The sequence below is a fragment of the Perissodus microlepis genome, chromosome 10 (assembly GCF_051167445.1).
Source record: "Perissodus microlepis isolate ML-2025 ecotype Zambia chromosome 10, ASM5116744v1, whole genome shotgun sequence".
Taxonomy (NCBI): domain Eukaryota; kingdom Metazoa; phylum Chordata; class Actinopteri; order Cichliformes; family Cichlidae; genus Perissodus; species Perissodus microlepis.
Window position 1 is genome coordinate 29293093 of NC_140470.1, and position 19879 is coordinate 29312971.

The 19879-nt window shown below is 39.8% G+C and overlaps 1 protein-coding gene across 2 annotated transcripts in view; it reads right to left on the reverse strand.

Annotated features, from left to right (window-relative positions):
* Window positions 1–646: 646 nt before the first annotated feature.
* The window catches only part of pof1b (POF1B actin binding protein), a 36528-nt gene continuing 17295 nt past the window's right edge, over window positions 647–19879 (reverse strand). Inside the window, exons 3-13 of one of the 2 annotated variants that reach the window (XM_084940941.1) lie at window positions 18679–18938; window positions 14986–15019; window positions 14694–14774; window positions 13767–13859; window positions 12713–12826; window positions 10626–10778; window positions 10376–10495; window positions 9388–9519; window positions 8007–8077; window positions 7281–7395; window positions 647–6298 (exon numbers count right to left, since the gene is read on the reverse strand). In XM_084940941.1, the coding sequence (XP_084797067.1) occupies window positions 6278–6298; window positions 7281–7395; window positions 8007–8077; window positions 9388–9519; window positions 10376–10495; window positions 10626–10778; window positions 12713–12826; window positions 13767–13859; window positions 14694–14774; window positions 14986–15019; window positions 18679–18938 (1194 nt within the window). In that variant the 3' untranslated portion in view covers window positions 647–6277. The remainder of the gene's footprint in view (window positions 6299–7280; window positions 7396–8006; window positions 8078–9387; window positions 9520–10375; window positions 10496–10625; window positions 10779–12712; window positions 12827–13766; window positions 13860–14693; window positions 14775–14985; window positions 15020–18678; window positions 18939–19879) is intronic. The other variant, XM_084940942.1, reaches the window with a different exon arrangement.

Genomic DNA, 19879 nt, shown 5'->3' on the forward strand with positions numbered 1-19879 from the left:
TTATTGTCCTGCTGACATCAGAGAAAGGAAAGGTAAATACAGTTTCATGTACTTTATGGCCATGAAGTTAAAATTGTATTTAAGCTTATGATTTGCATGAATTCACATTTAAATCCCCTGGTTTATCAACATTATTAATACTAATTATTAATGCATATTTAATCCAAAAAACGCAAATTTGTAGCTGATTATTCATTTGTTAGTTGTGTTTGTGCATATAATCAAACCTCTAAACCGGTGACGTTTGTTTTAGCAAAATTAAAGTTTCTGTTCCTCGGTCTTTTCTTCTGTGGTGCAGCACATTAAAAAAATAATTTTAAAGAAAATGGAACTTGTTGTGACTGAACCCAGGTTTGGATAACATCTTTGTTTCTCTTTTTCCATATATTTCCTCATATTTAATTCATAATGCCCACACGGAAAGAGCTGCATAATCGACTCAAGAAATGTGTCAGTGAGCAAAGAGGAAACACAAAGAGCCACATCATGAAACTAGCATGGATATCAGTCAGAACAAATAATATTCAGCCCATGCTGCAGCGAATAGAATTCCATGCTTGGAGATTAGCTAAGGAAAAGATAAAGAAAGATAAATAGACAGGATAAAGTGCTTTACAAACAGTAATATTAAAACGGGAAACCAAAGTCTTAAAAAAGTTTCTTTATTCTGCGCAAACAAAATCCTAAATAAATGTCCTGTCCATTAAGTAACATGTTTTCAGTCTAAAATCAGATGATAATAATAAACAATTTAGAAAATCCGATTATTTGTAGTCTGATCGCTTTAATCCTGTTTGCATGTAATCTTTTACTTCCCAGTAATGACTGTTCTCTGAGATGGTTTCTGCTTTCTGCGACCATGTGGGCTTTGAGAACACTGACTGAAGTCAAAATGGTTGACTAGCAGCCAAGTGAGCCAAGCCCTACAGAGCTGCCATGACCTCATTCTCTGTCTCTCTGCTCCATCAGCTCCACTCATTGACCCCAAGTGGAGAGAGAGCTGCTCAGGGGAGCTGGCTCCCCCTGCTGACCATTCTTAGACCAGCAGCCTCATGAGACTTGAAGATGAGAGTACTAATACAGTTGTTTTAGACATTCTTATACCCTTTAAGGAGGGAAAGGAGCACAAAAATGTGCTTTTCTGTTGTGAAGACAGTAAAAAAGAAACAACTTTAAGGGCTTAAAGTAAAAAGAGTTGCTTTTATCCTTGTCATTGTAGACTTTAAACCAGTTTAAGTGACTTGTATTCTGTTTCTTAACCCAGTATGTGGAGCTTCAGGCTTGGATAATTTGTTACAGGGAGTCTGAATAGATTTTTAAAAAGTCCAGATACATACAAGTGAAAGCCAGCAGTGTGGACAGAGGGAAGTCAGACATAGGTGCTTTCATTTGGGTGAACTGACCCTTTAGTAAGACCATAATCTGACAAATGCTTCGTTCAGGCTGTATCTTAATTTAAGTACAAACACAAGTGCACTTCTTCAAAGATATATTACTCATTTTAATTGCAATCCATCTCAGCTGAAACAGGACTGATGCAAATTCTCTCGGAATGAAAAAATAAAGAAAACAGTTTGCATACGAAAATATATCTAGACATTTAGATCTTTTTGCATATTAGCTACAACCAATTAATTTAGCTCAACACACAGATGATCCTCTGCTGGAAAAGAAAGGCAGGGTTTAATCAGGATAGCAAGCAAATGAAGGCACCTCGTTTGGCGATCAGAGAGCCATTACCAGAAAGTTTAAAATGATCCGTGTAGCTAACATGGTAAACACATTAAGGCACTTCAGGTTCCACAAAGTCAAAAATCGTTTTACAGGCTTCCTGCAGAAATGCAGCTGAGTGTCCACTGGGCGACTCTTCTGTCTTTAGAGTCAATCAGATGTTTAGTGCAAGGAGTGTTTTTGCAGTGTGGTTGACACTGTGTGAGGCTTTGCGTTTTTTTCAGTAGGCTATAAATCAGAGCTGCAGCCTGTAAAACCAGTTATAGTACCCGAATGTGTTGCACACACTAAAATAGTTAGGAATTCAGTTCAGTGTGAAAACTCATTGAGACCACATCACAGCAAAAAAAAAAAATCTGTACATGTTTTTGACACGATAAACTGCAGAAATATACAATCAAGGAGACAGAAAGAGAAGAATATGTAATATGTAATAGTCAGAGTCTGTAGTACAGTTTATACGCTGCAAGTCCTGTACACACTAGAGCAGAGGTGGGGAACTCCAGGCCTCAAGAGTTCGAGGCACCTCTGCACTAGAGGGACATAGCAAAACAGGTGATCAGTAAAATTACTTAGCAGCAAACCACCAGAGGAGCCGTACTTAATTCGGGTTAGTACTACTTCAGAACTTCTTTAAAGTTTGGACTCAGAAATGGAGATGTTTTTAATTTATAGATAAATTGGTCTGATATATCAATATAATCATTATTAATATACAGGTATGCAGGAGCTCATTTATTCACTGTGGTGTTCCAGTGGGACACTACACTCCCTGTTTTAAGTTCACTTTGTTAAAAGCCTTACTGATCAGTACAAAACCTGTTTTGCATTGCATTTTACCACAACGACAACTGGTGCGCTCGATACAGAAGCACCAAATACAGCTAGGAGCATTTGGGGGTTGATGATTCCCTCAAATATTGAAAATACACAAACTAAACCTCATCAGTTATTCCTTGCAGTAAAATACTCCAATATGTGTGTGCTAGACTTTCATAGAAGAGCACAAACCAGCTCCAACCAGAGCAGAACAGATATGAGAACCTCAGTACCCAAATGAGCAAGAAGTCAAGTATCAGAATTAAGGAAACATATGTCTCACAGCTCCTCAGCTTGCCTTCATCATATTCAAGAGATGTTTTATTGAATGGTACCCGTAAAACATGCGTCTCGACTTGTCAAAGTGGTGACTTCAGTTTTCAGCACATTAGATTGTAAAGTAGAAGTCATATTTGAGACTGGCCAAAGAACAAAGATCAAAGAGAAGAAAATGCTTTTATTTCTACAGCTCTGCATAAAGCCACTTTTCACTGCTGATGGTCAAGACCGCTGTTTTGCTTGTACCACTGAAAGGAAATCAGGGGTGTCCAACTCCAGTCCTGGAGAGCTACTGTCCTGCAGCTTTTAGATGCATCCTTGTTCCGACACACCTGAATCAAATGAATGGCTTGTTACCAGGCCTTTGCCAAACTTGATGGCATGCTGAAGAGGTAATCCAATCATTTGATTCAGCTGTGTTGGGGTAAAAAAAAAGCTGCAGGAAAAGTAGCTCTCGAGCACTGGAGTTGATTTAAATACATTTAAATAAAGCTGCCAGTCGAGGCGTCACCATCACTTTTACCTCTCACGTCTTTCTATTCGGGTTGTAGCCAGTTTGTGCTGTTCTTTAAAGGAAGAACTACACATTGTTTTACAAAGATCTTGTAATATTACTTCACTGTTGTCTATATCAGTTACAAACAATCATTAACTGTATTTTATACCCCATCATCGGCATCAGTATACTACAATACAAATCAACGACAACATAAGCAGGTTTGGTAGACAATCACGGATTGGTGGTTGTTTTTTAAAAAGAGGATGAAAACAATAACTGGACCTTCTCTATGCTTTCATCATTTTTGGTCAGATTATGTTGAAAAGTAACTGTTTGCATGGAAGTTGTTTTTTTTTCCATTAGAACTGTCTTACAATAAATTCAAAACAGAAAAACAAATCTAATCCAAAAACTGTTTAATTACTTTAAAATCATACATTTAAAATTCTGAATTTTCTTTTGAGTTCTGCAAATACATTTGCCCTTAATATAATTTATTACCATCCAACCCTGACATTCTGTTATTAGCAGATATTTTTTTAAGCTTGAGGCGCAGTAACAAATACACAGCCTCAGTTTAAAGTCAGTAGTTTCAGTGTTCTATTTCATGTAAACCACAAGCTGCTGATGAGCCAGTAAAGCAGGCTACAGTGCCTTCAATACCTCTTTAACACCATCTGATACTGGTGCCAGTAATAGTGTTGAGCCAGTTATGTCTTCAGCACCATAATGCAACAGGTTTTAGGACCGACTATGTAGTGTCGGGGAGTTGAGGTAAGTTCTATTTTAAGAAAATCATGGCAGCCAGAAACTGTGGGCTGTACCTACCAATCATTCTTCACTTTCTTGTGGTAGCCCCTCCCACACCACTGATGTCAGTGATCCCAACTCTCAGCCGGGAAATTTTGTGGTGCCGTTCTGATGCCAGGTTTTTTGGCATGGGCACTGGTCTTTTCTTGGTAGAAACACACGGAACTGGCTATAGACTGGGCACCTGCATCGGTGGAAAAGGGGTATGAGTGCCAGTGGACACAAAGCCTTCTGCTTGTATGTAAGAAGAGTAGAAAAAAAAAGCTGAAACAGAAACAGACTCGGGCATAAAGTTTATATGATATTGTGCTTTAAATCTTCTTGCACCATCTTAACACCCCCCCTTCCCAAAAAAAAAAAAAATTAAAATAAATCACGCCTCAGTTCCAGCTTTATTCCCCTTCCACCCTTCCGCCCAATGTGATGCTTCACACCCAGAGGCGTCCAATCAAGCCTGAATTTTCTCACACGAATGTGAGGCATCACACACCCCGAACCCGAGATCGCACATGAAAGCTACATGTGAACCCATTCACCTCTGAGTCATAGAAAACTTACAAATAAAGTAAAATGCACTGAACAAAAAAAAAAACCCAGTCACTTAGCACTAAACAGAAGCAAACTACCCGTTAAGAACGTTTGTTAAATGATCATGAGAACCACAGTGCAGAGGGGGATTATTCCACACGTGCACTGGAGAGATCATACACTAAGCACGCCCAGCTTACAAATATACTCAAATATTTACATGCAGAGTAGCAGTCATAGAAATGCATCCATTTCCTCGTCCCCTGGGCAAGAATGGCTGTGGTGGCTTTGAGGAGGCTTGCATGCTACATGCTACATGCTACATGGTACCAGTCTTGGCAAAACACACATCGGTGACAACTGGAGGCTGACACTTTGGTACTTAGCATTTGGTTCCACAGCGGTGCATTGTTTTCCTTCGGTTAGCTGCAGATTTGTTGTCTCATTGATCCAATCTTTTGACATTTACTGATTTCAAAGGTAATCAAGCAGATTTGACAGTTTCTTTTACAACTTCTCGTGTTTAGACAGAAGCATAGATTTGCAAACGTTTGCTTCTTCTGAGAGCTTTTCTAGAAAAGCTTATTTATAGTGTTCACAGTTAAGAATACTGAAGTCACTTTATTAGGTATATCTGTCTCGTGCAGCCAGTTCAAAGAATGAATAAAAACGGACATGTTGTACTATGATGCATGAGGCTGCACAGGTAGGCTTAATAAACTGAACAGAGAACATATAAAGTATATATATTTCAAACAATCTCCTTCCTCTAGAAAGAAAATGGGAAATAAATAAGAATATTACTTCCTTAGAAACATCTTAAACTATTTTCATCCAAGAATTTTACAGCATGGGAAGACAAACATCCACGTGGAACCAAATCCAAACTTATCTCGCCCCAGCTGGGTAGAGATGGGACAGATAATCATCAACAGAGCAATATATCACAATACAATCTCCTGTGAATATTCTTGTATATCAGACTAAGCCTGAAAGAATTTAAATTTCAGGTCATAGTGTACAATTTTTCCCATTTCAAGGACATTTTCTTCTTTAAATACCAACTTTGTGAGGTATCACAGATGACTGTATTGCAGTATATTGCAGAATCACTTGTTTAGTGATTCCATTGAGTGCTTTGTATTAAATGTGCTAAAGTGCAGAGCCAAACCAAATAAGACTGAATGTTAAATTTAGTGAATCCAGCAGAATGAGGTTATAAAGGTGAGAAAAGAGAGGAAGCGTCCATCCACGTCGGACAGTTCAACTCTAATCTCAGCGTGTTCCCAGTTGTCGTGACTCTTTTTACCCGTGCCTCAATCCATAACTGGCTGTAGCATCATCTGATCAGATTTGGCCTGTGATTAGTGGATTATTAATTCCCTTTTTATTAGTTACAAGGAAAAAAAATGAAAATTTTGATAAAATTGTCACCCCAAACAATTTGGTCAAAGCAAAGATCCCAAATTTAGGGGCAAAGAAGGGGATTTCAACCACCACCATCCCTGGGAGCCCTGAGGGGAGGGGGAGGAGCATGCAGGGGAATAGGGGTGACATCTGGATCTTCTGGTTGGTCATAGTTCATTCCTGTCGGAGAGAAGCAGTGTGTCTTTAAGGGGTTGTAATGATTTCCTGTTTCAAAATAAAAAAAACAGGTAGAGCTGTTATAATTCAGTTTAAATATGCAAGCGCTTCACTTGTTTAATGGAGAAGATGCACAGAAAACACAGTTTCCACAATTTGAACAGCCTCGGTCTTACGGATTCTCAGAGTCCCGACTATCACATTCCTTCACAGTAGATTACTCCTTTACTGCTTCATTGCAAAATACTTTAATGTTACAATTCATGATCAGAAAAATAAAAACAATCTCTGATATAAGCAGGAGGACTTGACAAGTCGATGTAGTCACGAAAAAACTGGCACGTGCAGACACAGACAGTATAATCAGGGCTTTGCTGTTTAGCTGAAAACTTCAAACAGTGTAGGTCAATAATAAAATAAGATATCTTGCTTTCGCAGCACACAAAAAGTGCAGTTTTTATATTTATTGTTTCTTAATAATGAACACTGATTTACTTTAACTCTTTTAAGATTTGACATTATGCATGAAATAAACAAACGCCAAGTTTGAAGTTTGAATTTCCCCTTTTTAACATTCTATTTGTCACTTAAGAGCCGATAATGACGATAGACTTTGTTGCACATGTAATGAAGCTGCTGGACAATCAATGATATAAAATCTAGCTGTATGCCCACATGTGGATTGTTTTATTAGTTAATTATCACCTTTGTCAGTTTTTTTTTTGTTTGCATCAAGTTGTAAATCTGCAAAATTAACTTAAAGTCACACAAAAGTCTTTAATTTTTGTGCAGTTTGTCAGTTTTTCTGTCAGAATCTCAGTTCAAACCACGTCTAATTATAAACACATATATGTAAATTCAAGAACATATGAACTTTTGGTAATTTCTTTTTCAACAAACCTAATATTTTTTAATGCAGCTGTATGTACAGGTGCATTGCTGTCGCTCATTAAATCAGTGTGGAATGTAGAGCAGCTCAGTGAAAGTGACCTGTTCACTCTCACCCTTCACTCTCGCCTCCTGTTTTTACCTGTTTGATCATCTGTCCACTTCTCTCGATGACGATGGTCTTGTCTTCTTTGACAGGTGAGGTGACCTGGTAATCATCACTGAGCAGACCAAGGATCGGGTACTGGTTCCTGTACCTGCAAACGCACATTTAGTTGTTATTCTCAGATTGTGAGTCACGTGGATGGTTAGAATTTGTCTGTATATACTGTGACAAGTGATACAAGTGATTCAACTGGCAGTTTAAAAAAACAAATCTCCCCAAAACACAATAGATTAAATAATTTTGTTCTATTGTGTTTTTCTCCTTTTTCTCTCTTCGGCCAAACAACACGTTCCATAATCGCATTAATTAAGAAGAGCCACACCGGCAAGCTGTACAAGTACTCCTGTGAAATTTGTGATTAAAAATCAAGAATAAAGGCTATTAAAGGTTTGGTTTTCATGTCATTCCACTTAAGATAAATCCCACTCTTTTACTGTGTGTCCAAATGGGTGTCTTTCAGTGCCACATTTAATGACCTGCCTTATCCAAAAGATGCCCACCGTTCAAAGACCTGAGAAGATAACGTCAGGCTTTGACTGTGGTTGCTGGGTTAGTCCTACACGTCACGTTGCTTCAAAGCATTTTCAGCATGAGCTAGCAAGAACTCAGTCAGTAGAATCAGCAGTTAAGGGTCACTTAACATAAGTTAACTTGATATACAGTTATCTTGTCTGGCAGCAATCTGTCATAGTTATTTCGTACCTTTTGGTGATGATGGTCTTAGTGACGTTCTTGGAGCTGCTGTTCCTGTCCTGCATCAGCCTTCTGATCTCCTGAGGACCACAAGAAGCCGTCAGTTAAACGGCACATTGTGCTCCACGCAGATAGCTCACACTCATTCCAGTCACTCTGCATTCATTTAGGCAATTTTTTAAATGTGTCAGAGTAAAATGGAACTCGAGTACCAACACATGGTATGGAATTTATTTATAGTCTTTTTTACTGTTAACTTCACAGCAAATGAATGTCGAGCAAAACTATTTCCTGCAGTTTGTGCCGTTTTAATTGCACTGGTATGTGATGTGAGCCACCTGAAGTAATCAAACGCCCCTGAGGTTAAATTAATTATCGTCTTTCAGTCAGAGGAATGTAGTTGGACCTGAAAGGTGCCGGCTTTGTTTTCTTCATTTACAACCTTCATTTATAGCATTCAGTTTGTTTCTGCATGACTAAAGACAAATCTGTTGTTCATCCAAAATGTAGTAAGTCTGATGGTGATAAAGGAAAATTGTGGTTTACTAAAATTGCTTTTGCAGTTTGCACATAATTGGATCCAGACTGGTTTTAACTGGAAACACAGCAGGATCGGTGAACAGAATGAGTCGGACGATCTCACAGGAGCTTCACAGGTTACCCTTTTTTTCGGGTGTGAAAAATGGCAGACGGTAAAATCATTGCCTTCACTATCAGTTTATAATCTACATATAAAAAGCCTATTTACCTAGAAACATCTAATCAGACTGCTTCCGCATATGCAGATCTCAGTATTAAACTTTGTGACTATATTGATATTGAAGCTGATATTGTGTGGAAAAATAACCCCACTTCAAACTGAATGGCTTTGCAGTACCTCAAATGGCCACGTGAGGCTGCTAACTGACTCCATCTCCATCCCCAAATGGCTTTTAGTGTCAAAATACCAAACTTTTACAGCAGCAACAGGCAGGGTCAGAGCCTGTAGAAAAAAGTTATTTCTATAGGTTTTCCCTCTTCTTAACAACTGTGAGAGGGTGGAAATTAGAGGCGGGGCTATTTGAACTCAAAGTTGGACACAGGCAGCTGTACCCACTCATCTTTGTTTTAGTCCATCATTACAAACCTGTTGGTCTGCTTTTCATCACAGCCAGGTCTCCAGATATAATTAATACTTGATCTGTATTTAAGGTTTAACAGATTCTTTATAAAACGAACTGAAAAACAGCTATTTTATATAATATCCAGCTGATTCTATTTAGTCTCTTGATTCTGAGAGCGCCGGTTTGTCTCGACTGATCCTTTTGATATCTCATCTTCAGGATGAAAGTCTTCCATCTTTGACTGCCACAAAATTAAACACAGTGTTGATGTGTTGTGTGTTGCAGACCTCCTCTTGTTTGAAGATGGTGGTCTTCTGCTGCTCCAACATGGTGAGAAGCTCTGTGATCTTCAGTTGAAGACTCTTCTCTGAGGACGACCTGTCAGTGGTGACCTCTGTCTGAATCCTTGTTATCTGGGTCTGGAGAGATTAGAGCAAGAGACGGAGAGCAAACCAGGAAAAAAAAATGAGTTTAGGTAAGACTACGACTGGGAGCATGTTAGAAGATATATTTTTATGTTTCTGGCCTATAACATGCAACTGAAACTGCCAACAACGTGCAAGCGAAAAACAATGCCTTCCTTAAATACAAGCACCGGGATGCACCGTCATCTAAAATTAATCATTATTTCATGGTTTCTGGTACCAGCACTCACTATGGGAAGCAGGCAAACAGGAAGCATTGTGATACTGTGGGCAATGTTGTGCTGTTAAACCTTGGGTCCTGCTATCCATGTGGATGTTATTTTGACACATACTACATACGTAAGCACTGTTGCAGACCACGTACATCCTTTCGTGGAAACAGTGTTCCCTGATGGCTGTGACCTCTTGCAGCAGGATAATGTGGCCTCCCACAGAGTGAAAATGGTTCAGGAACGGTTTGAGGAGCACAACGACAAGCCTCCAAATTCCCCAGATCTCAATCAAATCGAGCATCTGTGCGATGTGCTGGAAAAACACGACTGATCCGTGGAGGCCCCACCTCGCAACTTACAGGACTCAAGGCTTACAAGGCTCTGTTGCTAACATCTTTGTGCCAGATACCACAGCACACCTTCAAGGGTCTAGTGGAGCCCATGCCTCGATGAGTCAGGGCTGTTTTGGCAGCCGAACAGGGACCAATGCAATATTAGGCAGGCAGATCTTTAGCGACAAATCAACTTTTGTGCAGCTTCTGTAGCTCGCCACTTACCTATCCGAAAACCAAATTTCTGTGGTCTATTTATGTTTTTTGTTTTTCATTTTGATGAGAATCTAGTTCTTCCTGTCTTACCCTCAGCCTCTCGATCTCCCGATCTTTCTCTCGGGTCAAGGTGCTGAGCTGCTCATTGTACTGACGGGATAATTCCTCTGTTTTGATCTGAAAGGTGGAGCTGATACCTTGTCCAGCCAGCTGATAGGAGGGACAGACAAGACAAAAAGACAAAAGATTTCAAAAACACATTTTGCTAAATAACTGCATAACTTTCTTTATTTAAAGAGATGTATCTCATGAAGGAGGAAAAAAGCATATCCAGCTTTACCTTCTGTCGGAGCATCTTGTTCTCATTCTCCATTGCTTTCATTCTTGCTTCCATCTCTTTCAGCTTGAAGTCACGATTCGAGTCGCTACTTTGTTTGCTCATGATCTGGCTCTCCAGTGAACGCTGGGCGGCCTGGGATTCCTTCAGAGACAGCTGCAGAAAGACAACACACATAGACGCTATGTAGACGCCCGAATCCAACACATTCAGAAACTGCAGTACCTGACTGTGTCGAAGAGTATCATTTGTTAAACTGAAGGTCAAATTCTTGCCTCAACGTTGACCTGCTATTTGTGCATATGCAGTAATCCATACTCTGAGGAATCACTACAAACATCTTGCGTGTCCTCATTCCAAATAAAGGATTGCCTTTTTAGATGAACTGACAAGCAAAAGTAGCAAAGCTACTTACATTTCTCCTTCTCTGATACATGAACCCATGCAGATAGATTCACAGAAGCAGCACACATTTTCAAAGATTAAAAAAATAGCTGGGTTGTTCAGGTTTTTCTCATTTTGATCCTTAAGTGAAACATCTCCACTATTTGCACAGTAACGCTGGCCAGTTACTGCAATGAAATACAGTCTATGAAGAGTGCAACTGAGTCCTGCCCATGCTTGAAGGCAAAACCGGTCATAGCTCTCTGTTATCTTTGCAAACATGCCTCCAGAAAACTCTGGATTTCTGTTTTCATAGTTGGCACGCGTGACAGAATGGAACCGCCTTTTTTTTCTGGCAATTTTCATAGTGTTGTGATAATACGTAAAGTTTGTTTTTTGATTTTTTACACACAGCCTTCAACTGTAGTAAAATACTTCTCTGACTATTAGTGGAAATGACAGCAGTCACTCTTAACAACCGCAATGTATCCTTCCACATTTCTCTACCATAGCTACCCAGGACCTCCTCTGCTCCCTTCACCTACATGTCCATTGAAGTCTGCTCCAATCACCACTCTCTCCTCAATGAAGACTCTCTTCTAACACTTAGTCCAGAAATCCTCTCTTTCATCTGACTTCCAACCTGTGGGGCACACACTTTAAACATTCATCATATTTTCTTATTATTTCCAGCATGAAACTCTAGACCCTGTCTGGCGCTCTCTCCACCTCAACACTATTCACATAGTCTTCCTTCAAGATCGCAACTACTCCATTTTTCTTCCTATCTACACCATCGTAGAACAGTTTGAATCCACCTCCCTTCCACCCTTGTCTCCTGAATACACAACATATGTATGTTTCATCTCTCCATCATATCAACCAGCTCTCTCCCTTTACTACTCACAGGCCCTACATTTAGTGTCCCTAATCTCACATTTACACACCTGCCTTTCCTCCTCTGTCTTCACCCAACAGTAGCACATTTTCTCCCATTTCCAGTATCTCATTCTTGATGATCAGCACATTTGATTTAACGCAAACGTTTAACCCTCTCCATTTATGCAGGGAACAGGCACTAGGAGCACACTGGCTTGTGATCCTCCGTCACTGGATGCCAACAGTATGGTGGTGAATTTTTAATTTTACATCTGGATATTGGACTTATGGGCACTTTGACTGACAGCTGGCTTTGCAAGCACTTTGGTAAACTACAGTAGCTTGTTCTGGTGTAGAGACCTAAAGATAAAGGCAACAAAAAATTTAATATTTTTTAGCCTTGGGTAACCAAGTTCTACCTGCTAAGCAGAGAGAGGCCACTAAAAGAAACCTCTGACACTGAAAATCTTAATAATTTTAGCTGTTTAAAGTAATTTTGTAGCCTTTCATTGGTCCATTTCATACTGTAGTACCAGCCTCTCCCTCAGCCTGGTTCTGCCTGCAGGTCTCCTCTTCCAAAACCCTGCCATGCTTGCTGATAGTTCGGGTTCTGTCTCCGCTAACGTAGACACTGACATTAAAAGAAACTGTACTGGAATGAAACTGGCTCTTTTCCCCTCCGGTGTTTTTGTGGTATTACGAAACAAACCAAATACAAGTTACTCAACAACATCAAAACGGTGGTTTCTCCAAGCACAATTTGGAGAAACAAATTTTGTTCATGAATATTTGGCACACACACTAACAGACAGACACACGGGGAGTACCTGGAGCTGTCTGTTGTTTTCTCGGATGGTCGCCAGGAGGGAGTCATACTGCCGAGCCTGGTCTGTTTTGAAACTCAGATCTCTCTCCAAAGAGTCCTTCTCACTCTCCAGACGCTGTAATATCAGACAGACATATCACATCTTTAACAGTAATAATCATATACTTCATGATCACTGACATGCCTTTGCTTCTGGATTCAGATTAGATGGCAGTCATTACGCTGGGCTTGTTGTTGGAATCAGAGAAAACACACATTTGCATTTTTGATTCCTTCTCAGTTTAAAATGTTAATTGTTTTTCTTCAGAAATGTAAGCACAATGAATGTGACTCACCACACCTCATTAATGGTTTGATACTATCTTTCTGGTGTCCTGTACGTGCCTGTCTAATTGAAACTATTTAACTAACTCGCACCCCTGTGAAAAAGCTCATATACGATGCGTGAAGCCTTTGGGCGCATACTGTTCTACCCTGACAGACGCTGCTGTACAGATCTGAATGTTACTTATGTAACCACACCCGCTGTCATGTTCTTCCCTCAGTGCTGATGTTACACTGATTTCATTATCAACCAAATAGGTTCAAGTGGACATGGCAGAACCATGAGGTGTTGATGTTACGGTCACATTTACACTCCTGACTTAAACCCTTTAATACTGAAATTTGAATGTTTAATATAGAAGCATATTGAATGTACCAGTATATTTATTCCCCTACAATATTATAAAGTGTTAGCATTTTTTCTTTGACTTTCTTTCTTAGGAGATGTTTGCTTGTTTGTTGTCATGTACTGGAGTTTTCTCAGTTGCTCAAAGATGATCTGACAGCTTTGATTTATACTCCTGTTTGTGTTTGTTACCACAGTTTTTTATTTTCTTTTGCTGTCGCCGCAGAGTCAAACTAGCGGCTCCAGTTTCTCTCCAAGATTCCAAGAGGAAACACAGTCGATCCACCCTACTTGTTATCCAGATACCAAGCACTGTGCTGCAGAGGACAGTGTCTGAGTTATGGTGACTGAGCTGGGACTTGTCTGAAGTGTTTCTCCTTCTTACCCGCAGGTCCTCCGACATGTGCAGGAGCTCCTCTCTCAAACTGTTGAAGGTGGACAGCAGCAGACGCATGCTCTTATCTGCAGTGAGACGAGTCTGACACACAAACACAGAGAAGGTAACACCAGGGAGGGGACAGAAAAAACAAAGGTGTGAAGCTCTTTTTTTTTTTTGCAGTCGTAAATATTATTTAAAAAGCACATATTCTGCTGTTTTAGGCGGCCCAACACAGATGCTACTGGTAAAGACAGAATTTCAAACAGTAACTAATTTGACCTTATTAATGATCTTATCTGGATATGATTATGAGGTCCTAAGTTTCATCATCAGGAGGAATACATTTGTGTCTTTCTAATCTCACTGTGTAATAGTGAGTATGAAGAACACTCCCCATTTACATGTGATACAATTCAACCTACTTCCTTTAATAGCAACAGTGTATTACAGCCCCTGCATTAAAATATTATGACTGACAGTATTGAGCGCTTTACTAAGGTCTAACAGGATAAACACAGAGCTGAATCCACTGTCAGAGGCCATAAGAAGATCAATCTAACCTTCACTAGTCCTGTTTCTATACTATGATGAATTCTGAAATCTGACTGAAACTCTTCAAGCAGAAAATTCCCCTGCAAATGATCACCCAGCTGTTTCACAGCTACTCTTTCAGGAACCTTTTAAATAAGAGGAAGGCTGGAATTCAGCCTATAATTAACTAAGACATGTGGTTAGCTAAGACAGCTGGAGGAATCCCAGCTCCCATCTATCCAAGTACTAACCGGGCCTGACACTGCTTAGCTTCTCAGATAAGACGAGACCAGGCGTCGTCAGGTGACAGGCTTGAATTTGTGGGATCATATTCTCATTGATAGCAAAATGTGTTATTAATTAAACTTGTGTATTACTGGAATCTTTCTGTCTGTCACTTACCTGTAGCAGGTAGCGCATTTGTTGCTTGGTCAGTTCAGTAGCTCCTTTTGGAATCAAAGCCTCCACCTCCACTTTATCCACCTGAAGTTAAAGAATGACAAAAACACTTTTACTTTAGTTTTTGTTTCCAAGGACTTTAGTCAAAATCTCTCACATTCTGCAGAAAATGTCTGAAATCTGATTAGTTTCAAGCTTGTGACTCATTTTGACCGCAGCTAATGTTGTTGTGTCTCTCTGAGATCTCCTCAGATTCACTTATCAGTTACTTGTGTGATGGAAGATTGGTTCTCACCATGGAATCTTTTCCCAAATCCATCTGGTGTTTCCTGGAACACAAAGCAAGGAAAACAATGAGTAAAACAGCGTGACTGGAAAGAGCTCCAGTAGGCGTGTTTAATGACTCTATCTGAACAAAAACCTGTTCATCTCTGATGATGCATCAAAGATTTGGGCTCCTTTTGGTGCACAAACTTTTTTTTATGGTTGAAAAATTAAATTTAGGTCCATACTGAGATTAGGCACCATACTTAAGGTCACATGAAATCTTAGGATCATTTCCTGGTGCTGTGCTTTTCTACTAATGTGTGGATAAGTTCGTGTGTTTTCCTGTGTGCCCAGAGGAGCGCCTGTTGGTGCCACTCTGACTAGCTCCTCTGTCCCATCCATATTCATCAGGGTGTGCGATCTGGCTAATGACAGCTGCAGCATTTTAAAGAGGTTTTCAGCTTTTCATGGAAACATTTCTTGATTATATGAAAACATCCTGAATCTCACCAGACTTGTCAGTGTGATATTTATTTCAGCCTAATTGCTTAGTCTGGACTGTGAGTCAGCGCACGTACAATAGTGTGGAACAAGTAAGTACATCTGTGCTCTGTGATTTAGAGACATGTAGGTGGTTGGCAGGAAGGTGAAAAGTTATGGCTACCCTCTCACTCACCCACACCTCATGAATCAACTGGGTGTTAACTTAATGGAGCTCCATTTCACTCCCATTGGCCTTTTTAGCAAACCTGACCTACAGTTCATGTCATCATCCTTTTTTCTTACCTTGGTTTCCTGTACTAACATGCAGAGTGATGTGAAAATTAAGCAGAAACTGATGATGGTGAACATGTGCAAAATCAGCATGGATCATTCAAAATACACGTGCTGTACCAGGTTACGTTTTCAGGTGTACATACTGTGCAGGCACTCCTTATGATTCACAGACAACATGTGTACAGCTATATACACAATTTAAAAAAATACAAATCAAAAACTGCAGAATCCACTGTCAGCAATCCCAAAAGCACAAAAAAATTCCAAAACATGTGATCCAGAATGCTATTATCACTCTTGCACAGCTCAAACACGGCACGAAGAATCTTTTAATCAAGTTTTCAATCTGATTTGAAAATGCTTTCCTGTTTCTTTAATGTAAACCATCTCCAACAAAACTCCAACTAATCACACTCGTGTCCAAAGCACCGAATCTCTCCCAAATGACAGAGCAATCACACAGTTTGCAGGTGACACTGATCACCACAGTTCTGTTGTCTCACTCTAAAACTTAAACGCTTCTCCCACAGCAGCTGCAAACAGTGCTCACACACTGTATAGATCCAGTGCTGTGGTTCATCTCCGTCTTTAGTATATTGATTATAAAATGGGGAGCGACATGCTGGGTGTGTGGATATCTGAATGGGCTTCACCAGAGGTACTGCATGACCTCACCTGGGGATTTGAAGGGGAACTGCGAGGTACTGTAAGAAGATCAGAGACGAAAAACTGCGGGAGTTACGAGCGAGAGAAACCAACCCGAAACTCGCCTTCAACCTGTTTGAGCATGCTGCACATGAAACTAATCCAAGCTGCCAAACCCAGTGTCTGTCTCCATGACAATCTCACACAGCTTATCTAAATGGTGTACAGCAGTCCAAGTCAAAACGATGTATGCGTATAACATCTCATCTTTCCGTGACAGACAGACAGAAAGGTGTGATGTTAAAGAAACATCCAACATTAGATGATTGGTGCTTGACGATGGTGTTGTAGATCGTGCAGGTGTCAGTAAAAGATCTCCCACAGGTTTTTTAGTTTTTCATGTCTGTGTGGACTGGAGTCATCATGGAGGCCCCTCACCTCAGGATAGAAAGGTTTCATCATAGCGTGGAGGTGAACAACACCGTAATGGTTTGAAAGACAACTCCCTCTAATGCAGTGGAGCATGACGCATTGGGTAATTTAACCAAAGCATGACACAGATGTTTCTCAGTTGTGCTAAACTCCATAAATCTGGTAGAAATGGAAGATTTCTTTGCGAAAGGCTATTTGTCTGGTAATAAGGACCGGGGTTTCCTTTTGTCCCCTGGTACTTTACTTATTCCAGAGTAAGATATTTGAAATCTCCTCTTAAAAATAAATCCATACTTCTCAGTTCAAACTTTTCTTTTTTTTAAAGCATATCACACAAAATAAAAGCTTCGTGTTTTGACTAGGTCATGGCCAGCTTTGCATTCTGCACTAAAACTGTTGCAGAGCATGTCTGAGAACCAGACAATAGATGTCCTCATTTCACATCACTGCTTAAATAGCAGTGCAAGAAGTTGAAACAGGAAGCAAGAACGCTGTCTGAGGTTTTTTTTCAAAAACTCATTCTTTTCAAGTAGTTCTTGCATCTGCTTTATATAAGAATAGAGGTTAAAATGCTAAAATTAAATAAAAATCAAATGTAAGCTTGGATTTAACCTCAAATTATGAAGACTCTTCCCTTAGGCTATTATATTACAAAACACTGCATATAGTTTAACTGCTATGCAGATGATACCCAGTTATATTCACGCCAAAAATATTCCTAAAATGAGAAATATCCCGTCACATCCTGTGATACTAAGAAACTAGTCCACACATCTGTTACAATTGGGGCTTGACAACTGGAATTCCTTATTATCAGGCTTTTTTAAAAAACCAAGTCTAGAAGGAGAGACCATAGTAGGCTCCAGAACTGAATTTAAAATCCTTCATCTCACCTACAAAGTCTTGAATAATCAGGCTCCATTATATCTTAAAGCATTAGTACCATATCTTACTATCATACCTGAAATCTGTCTGTGTTTGTTCCTTTTTCCAATGCAGGAACTCCAGCAACACTTAAGGGAAGAGGAAAAATTTTATTGACTGACCAACGCGTTTCGGCGAAATTTTCCTTTTCCCGCCAACTCTTCCAACACAATCAGAAGTTGAGCAATCAAACTTTGCAAAAAAGAACAAGATATGTCTAGCAACAGGCTAAAACTACCAAACTTTACTTTGCTATAAAAGGATTGCATCGTTTTAATTTCACAACCACCAGCACGAACAGGGCATTTGCTACTTGTTTATTCAGTGGTTCTTAAAGTTTTAGAATGGGAGGCGGAGCCTCTCCTCTGAAAACAGCTTCAAGTTTGAATTCAGACGACAGACATCTTATCTACTTTTATGATTATACAGTAAAAAAAAAATATTAAAAAGTATATTGTTTGGTTTTGTTTTTTAAATGAACTGAATGAAGCATATCATTAATGCTGGATCAGATGACCCAGAAACATCCATTCGTTATGGCTCAGGCTGCTGGCGGTCTTCCCATGATGCATTGAAGGTTTCTTCTGTGCTCACGTCATTCACTCCCCATGTGTTTTATTACTGTCTTCTCTCTTATAGTGGCTTTTGTCCCCTCTCCCTATGCTCTCTTTTCTTTTCCTTCACTCCCATCGACTAGTTGAGGCACAAAGCTGCCCTTCCCTAAGCCGAGTTCTGCCAGAGGTTACTTCCTGTTAAGAGGAAGTTCTTCCTCCCTATTGTTGCCAAATGCTTGTTCATAGGGAATGTATTGATTGTTGAGATTTTCCCTCTAATATATCTCGAGGTAGCTGTTTTTGTAAATTAGCACCAAATAGATAAAGTAATTTTAATCTTGTGTGTACACTGATGTAGATGTGAACTTAAATGCCTAAAGTTTACTTACTGTCCACGGATCTTGGACACATGCTCAGAGATGTAGGAGTGGATGTCGCAGTTCTTCCTGTAGACATCAGCCAGCAGCTCGCCGAAGTAACGTGTGTCCAGCTTTGTTGGCTCTGGTATCTCCTTCAACTCAGTCCTCACCTCCCTCCTTGAGATCTTCTTAGGTGGTTTCAACTCTATGACATTAACAATCTCCACCTCCTCCACTTCTACAGCATCCCCCTCCTCCTCTTCCTCCTCCAGTTCTACCTCCAATTCAACCTAAAAGTACCAGGACAGAAACAGATCCATAAGCACTGCGTTTTATCCGAATGACATGATTAAGTCCTTTTTCAGTCTTTTTTCATGGTTAGTTAGTCAAAGGCTCTCGGAAACAGACACTGCATCGTATTCAAGAGAAAGCAGACATTTCTGCAAATCTGGACAGCACACATCAAATCAATCAATGAATAAATAACATTCAGATCAGAAGTAAAGTAAATAAGTCTGTTAGGTAATCTGTTGGTACTTGCTTTCCTCTCCAGAAAGGTATTTTAAACATTTTTAAAGAAAATCACCAGAAGTGATTTAACACAAATGTAAAGACAGCAGGAAATAAGCCACACAAAGCAATTCAGGACGAGTCAGTATGATGACATGAATCTGTCATCTTTTGTCTGTTTCTCAGCCGATAACTGTAAGGAATGCCATTTTGTGCTTTAAGTAAATTCTCTTCTCAGCTACACGCTGAACACCTGCCAACAGGGATCACGCTTGAAAAGAAATCCTTAGCAGACCGAATCACAGCTGCACTAAACGACATCTTAAACCTTTTTAAGGTCAAATAAAGGTTAAATAAACACATTAAAAATTGCAGCTTATAACTGCTGCTTCAAAGACCCCACTATTCTTGAGAGGACTTTCTAGGAAGGGTTAAAAGCCAACTACCAGGAGGCTGCACTCTTTTATTTACATAAGGATTACTTAAATATGTGGGGAGACGAGGCTTGGCTGGCAGTTTGCATTCCAGTTCATGTCTGAAGCTGATGGGGTTAAGGTCAAGACTGTGCAGGACACTTGAATGCTTCTGCAGAATTGTCTGTATGGCTTTATGCGAAGAAGAACCATTGTGTTGAAATGCTGAAGGGGCTTCCCTGACCTGCTGGCCTTCACTACAAATAAAGATCCTATCCAGGCCTGAACCAAAAGTACTGATCAATATT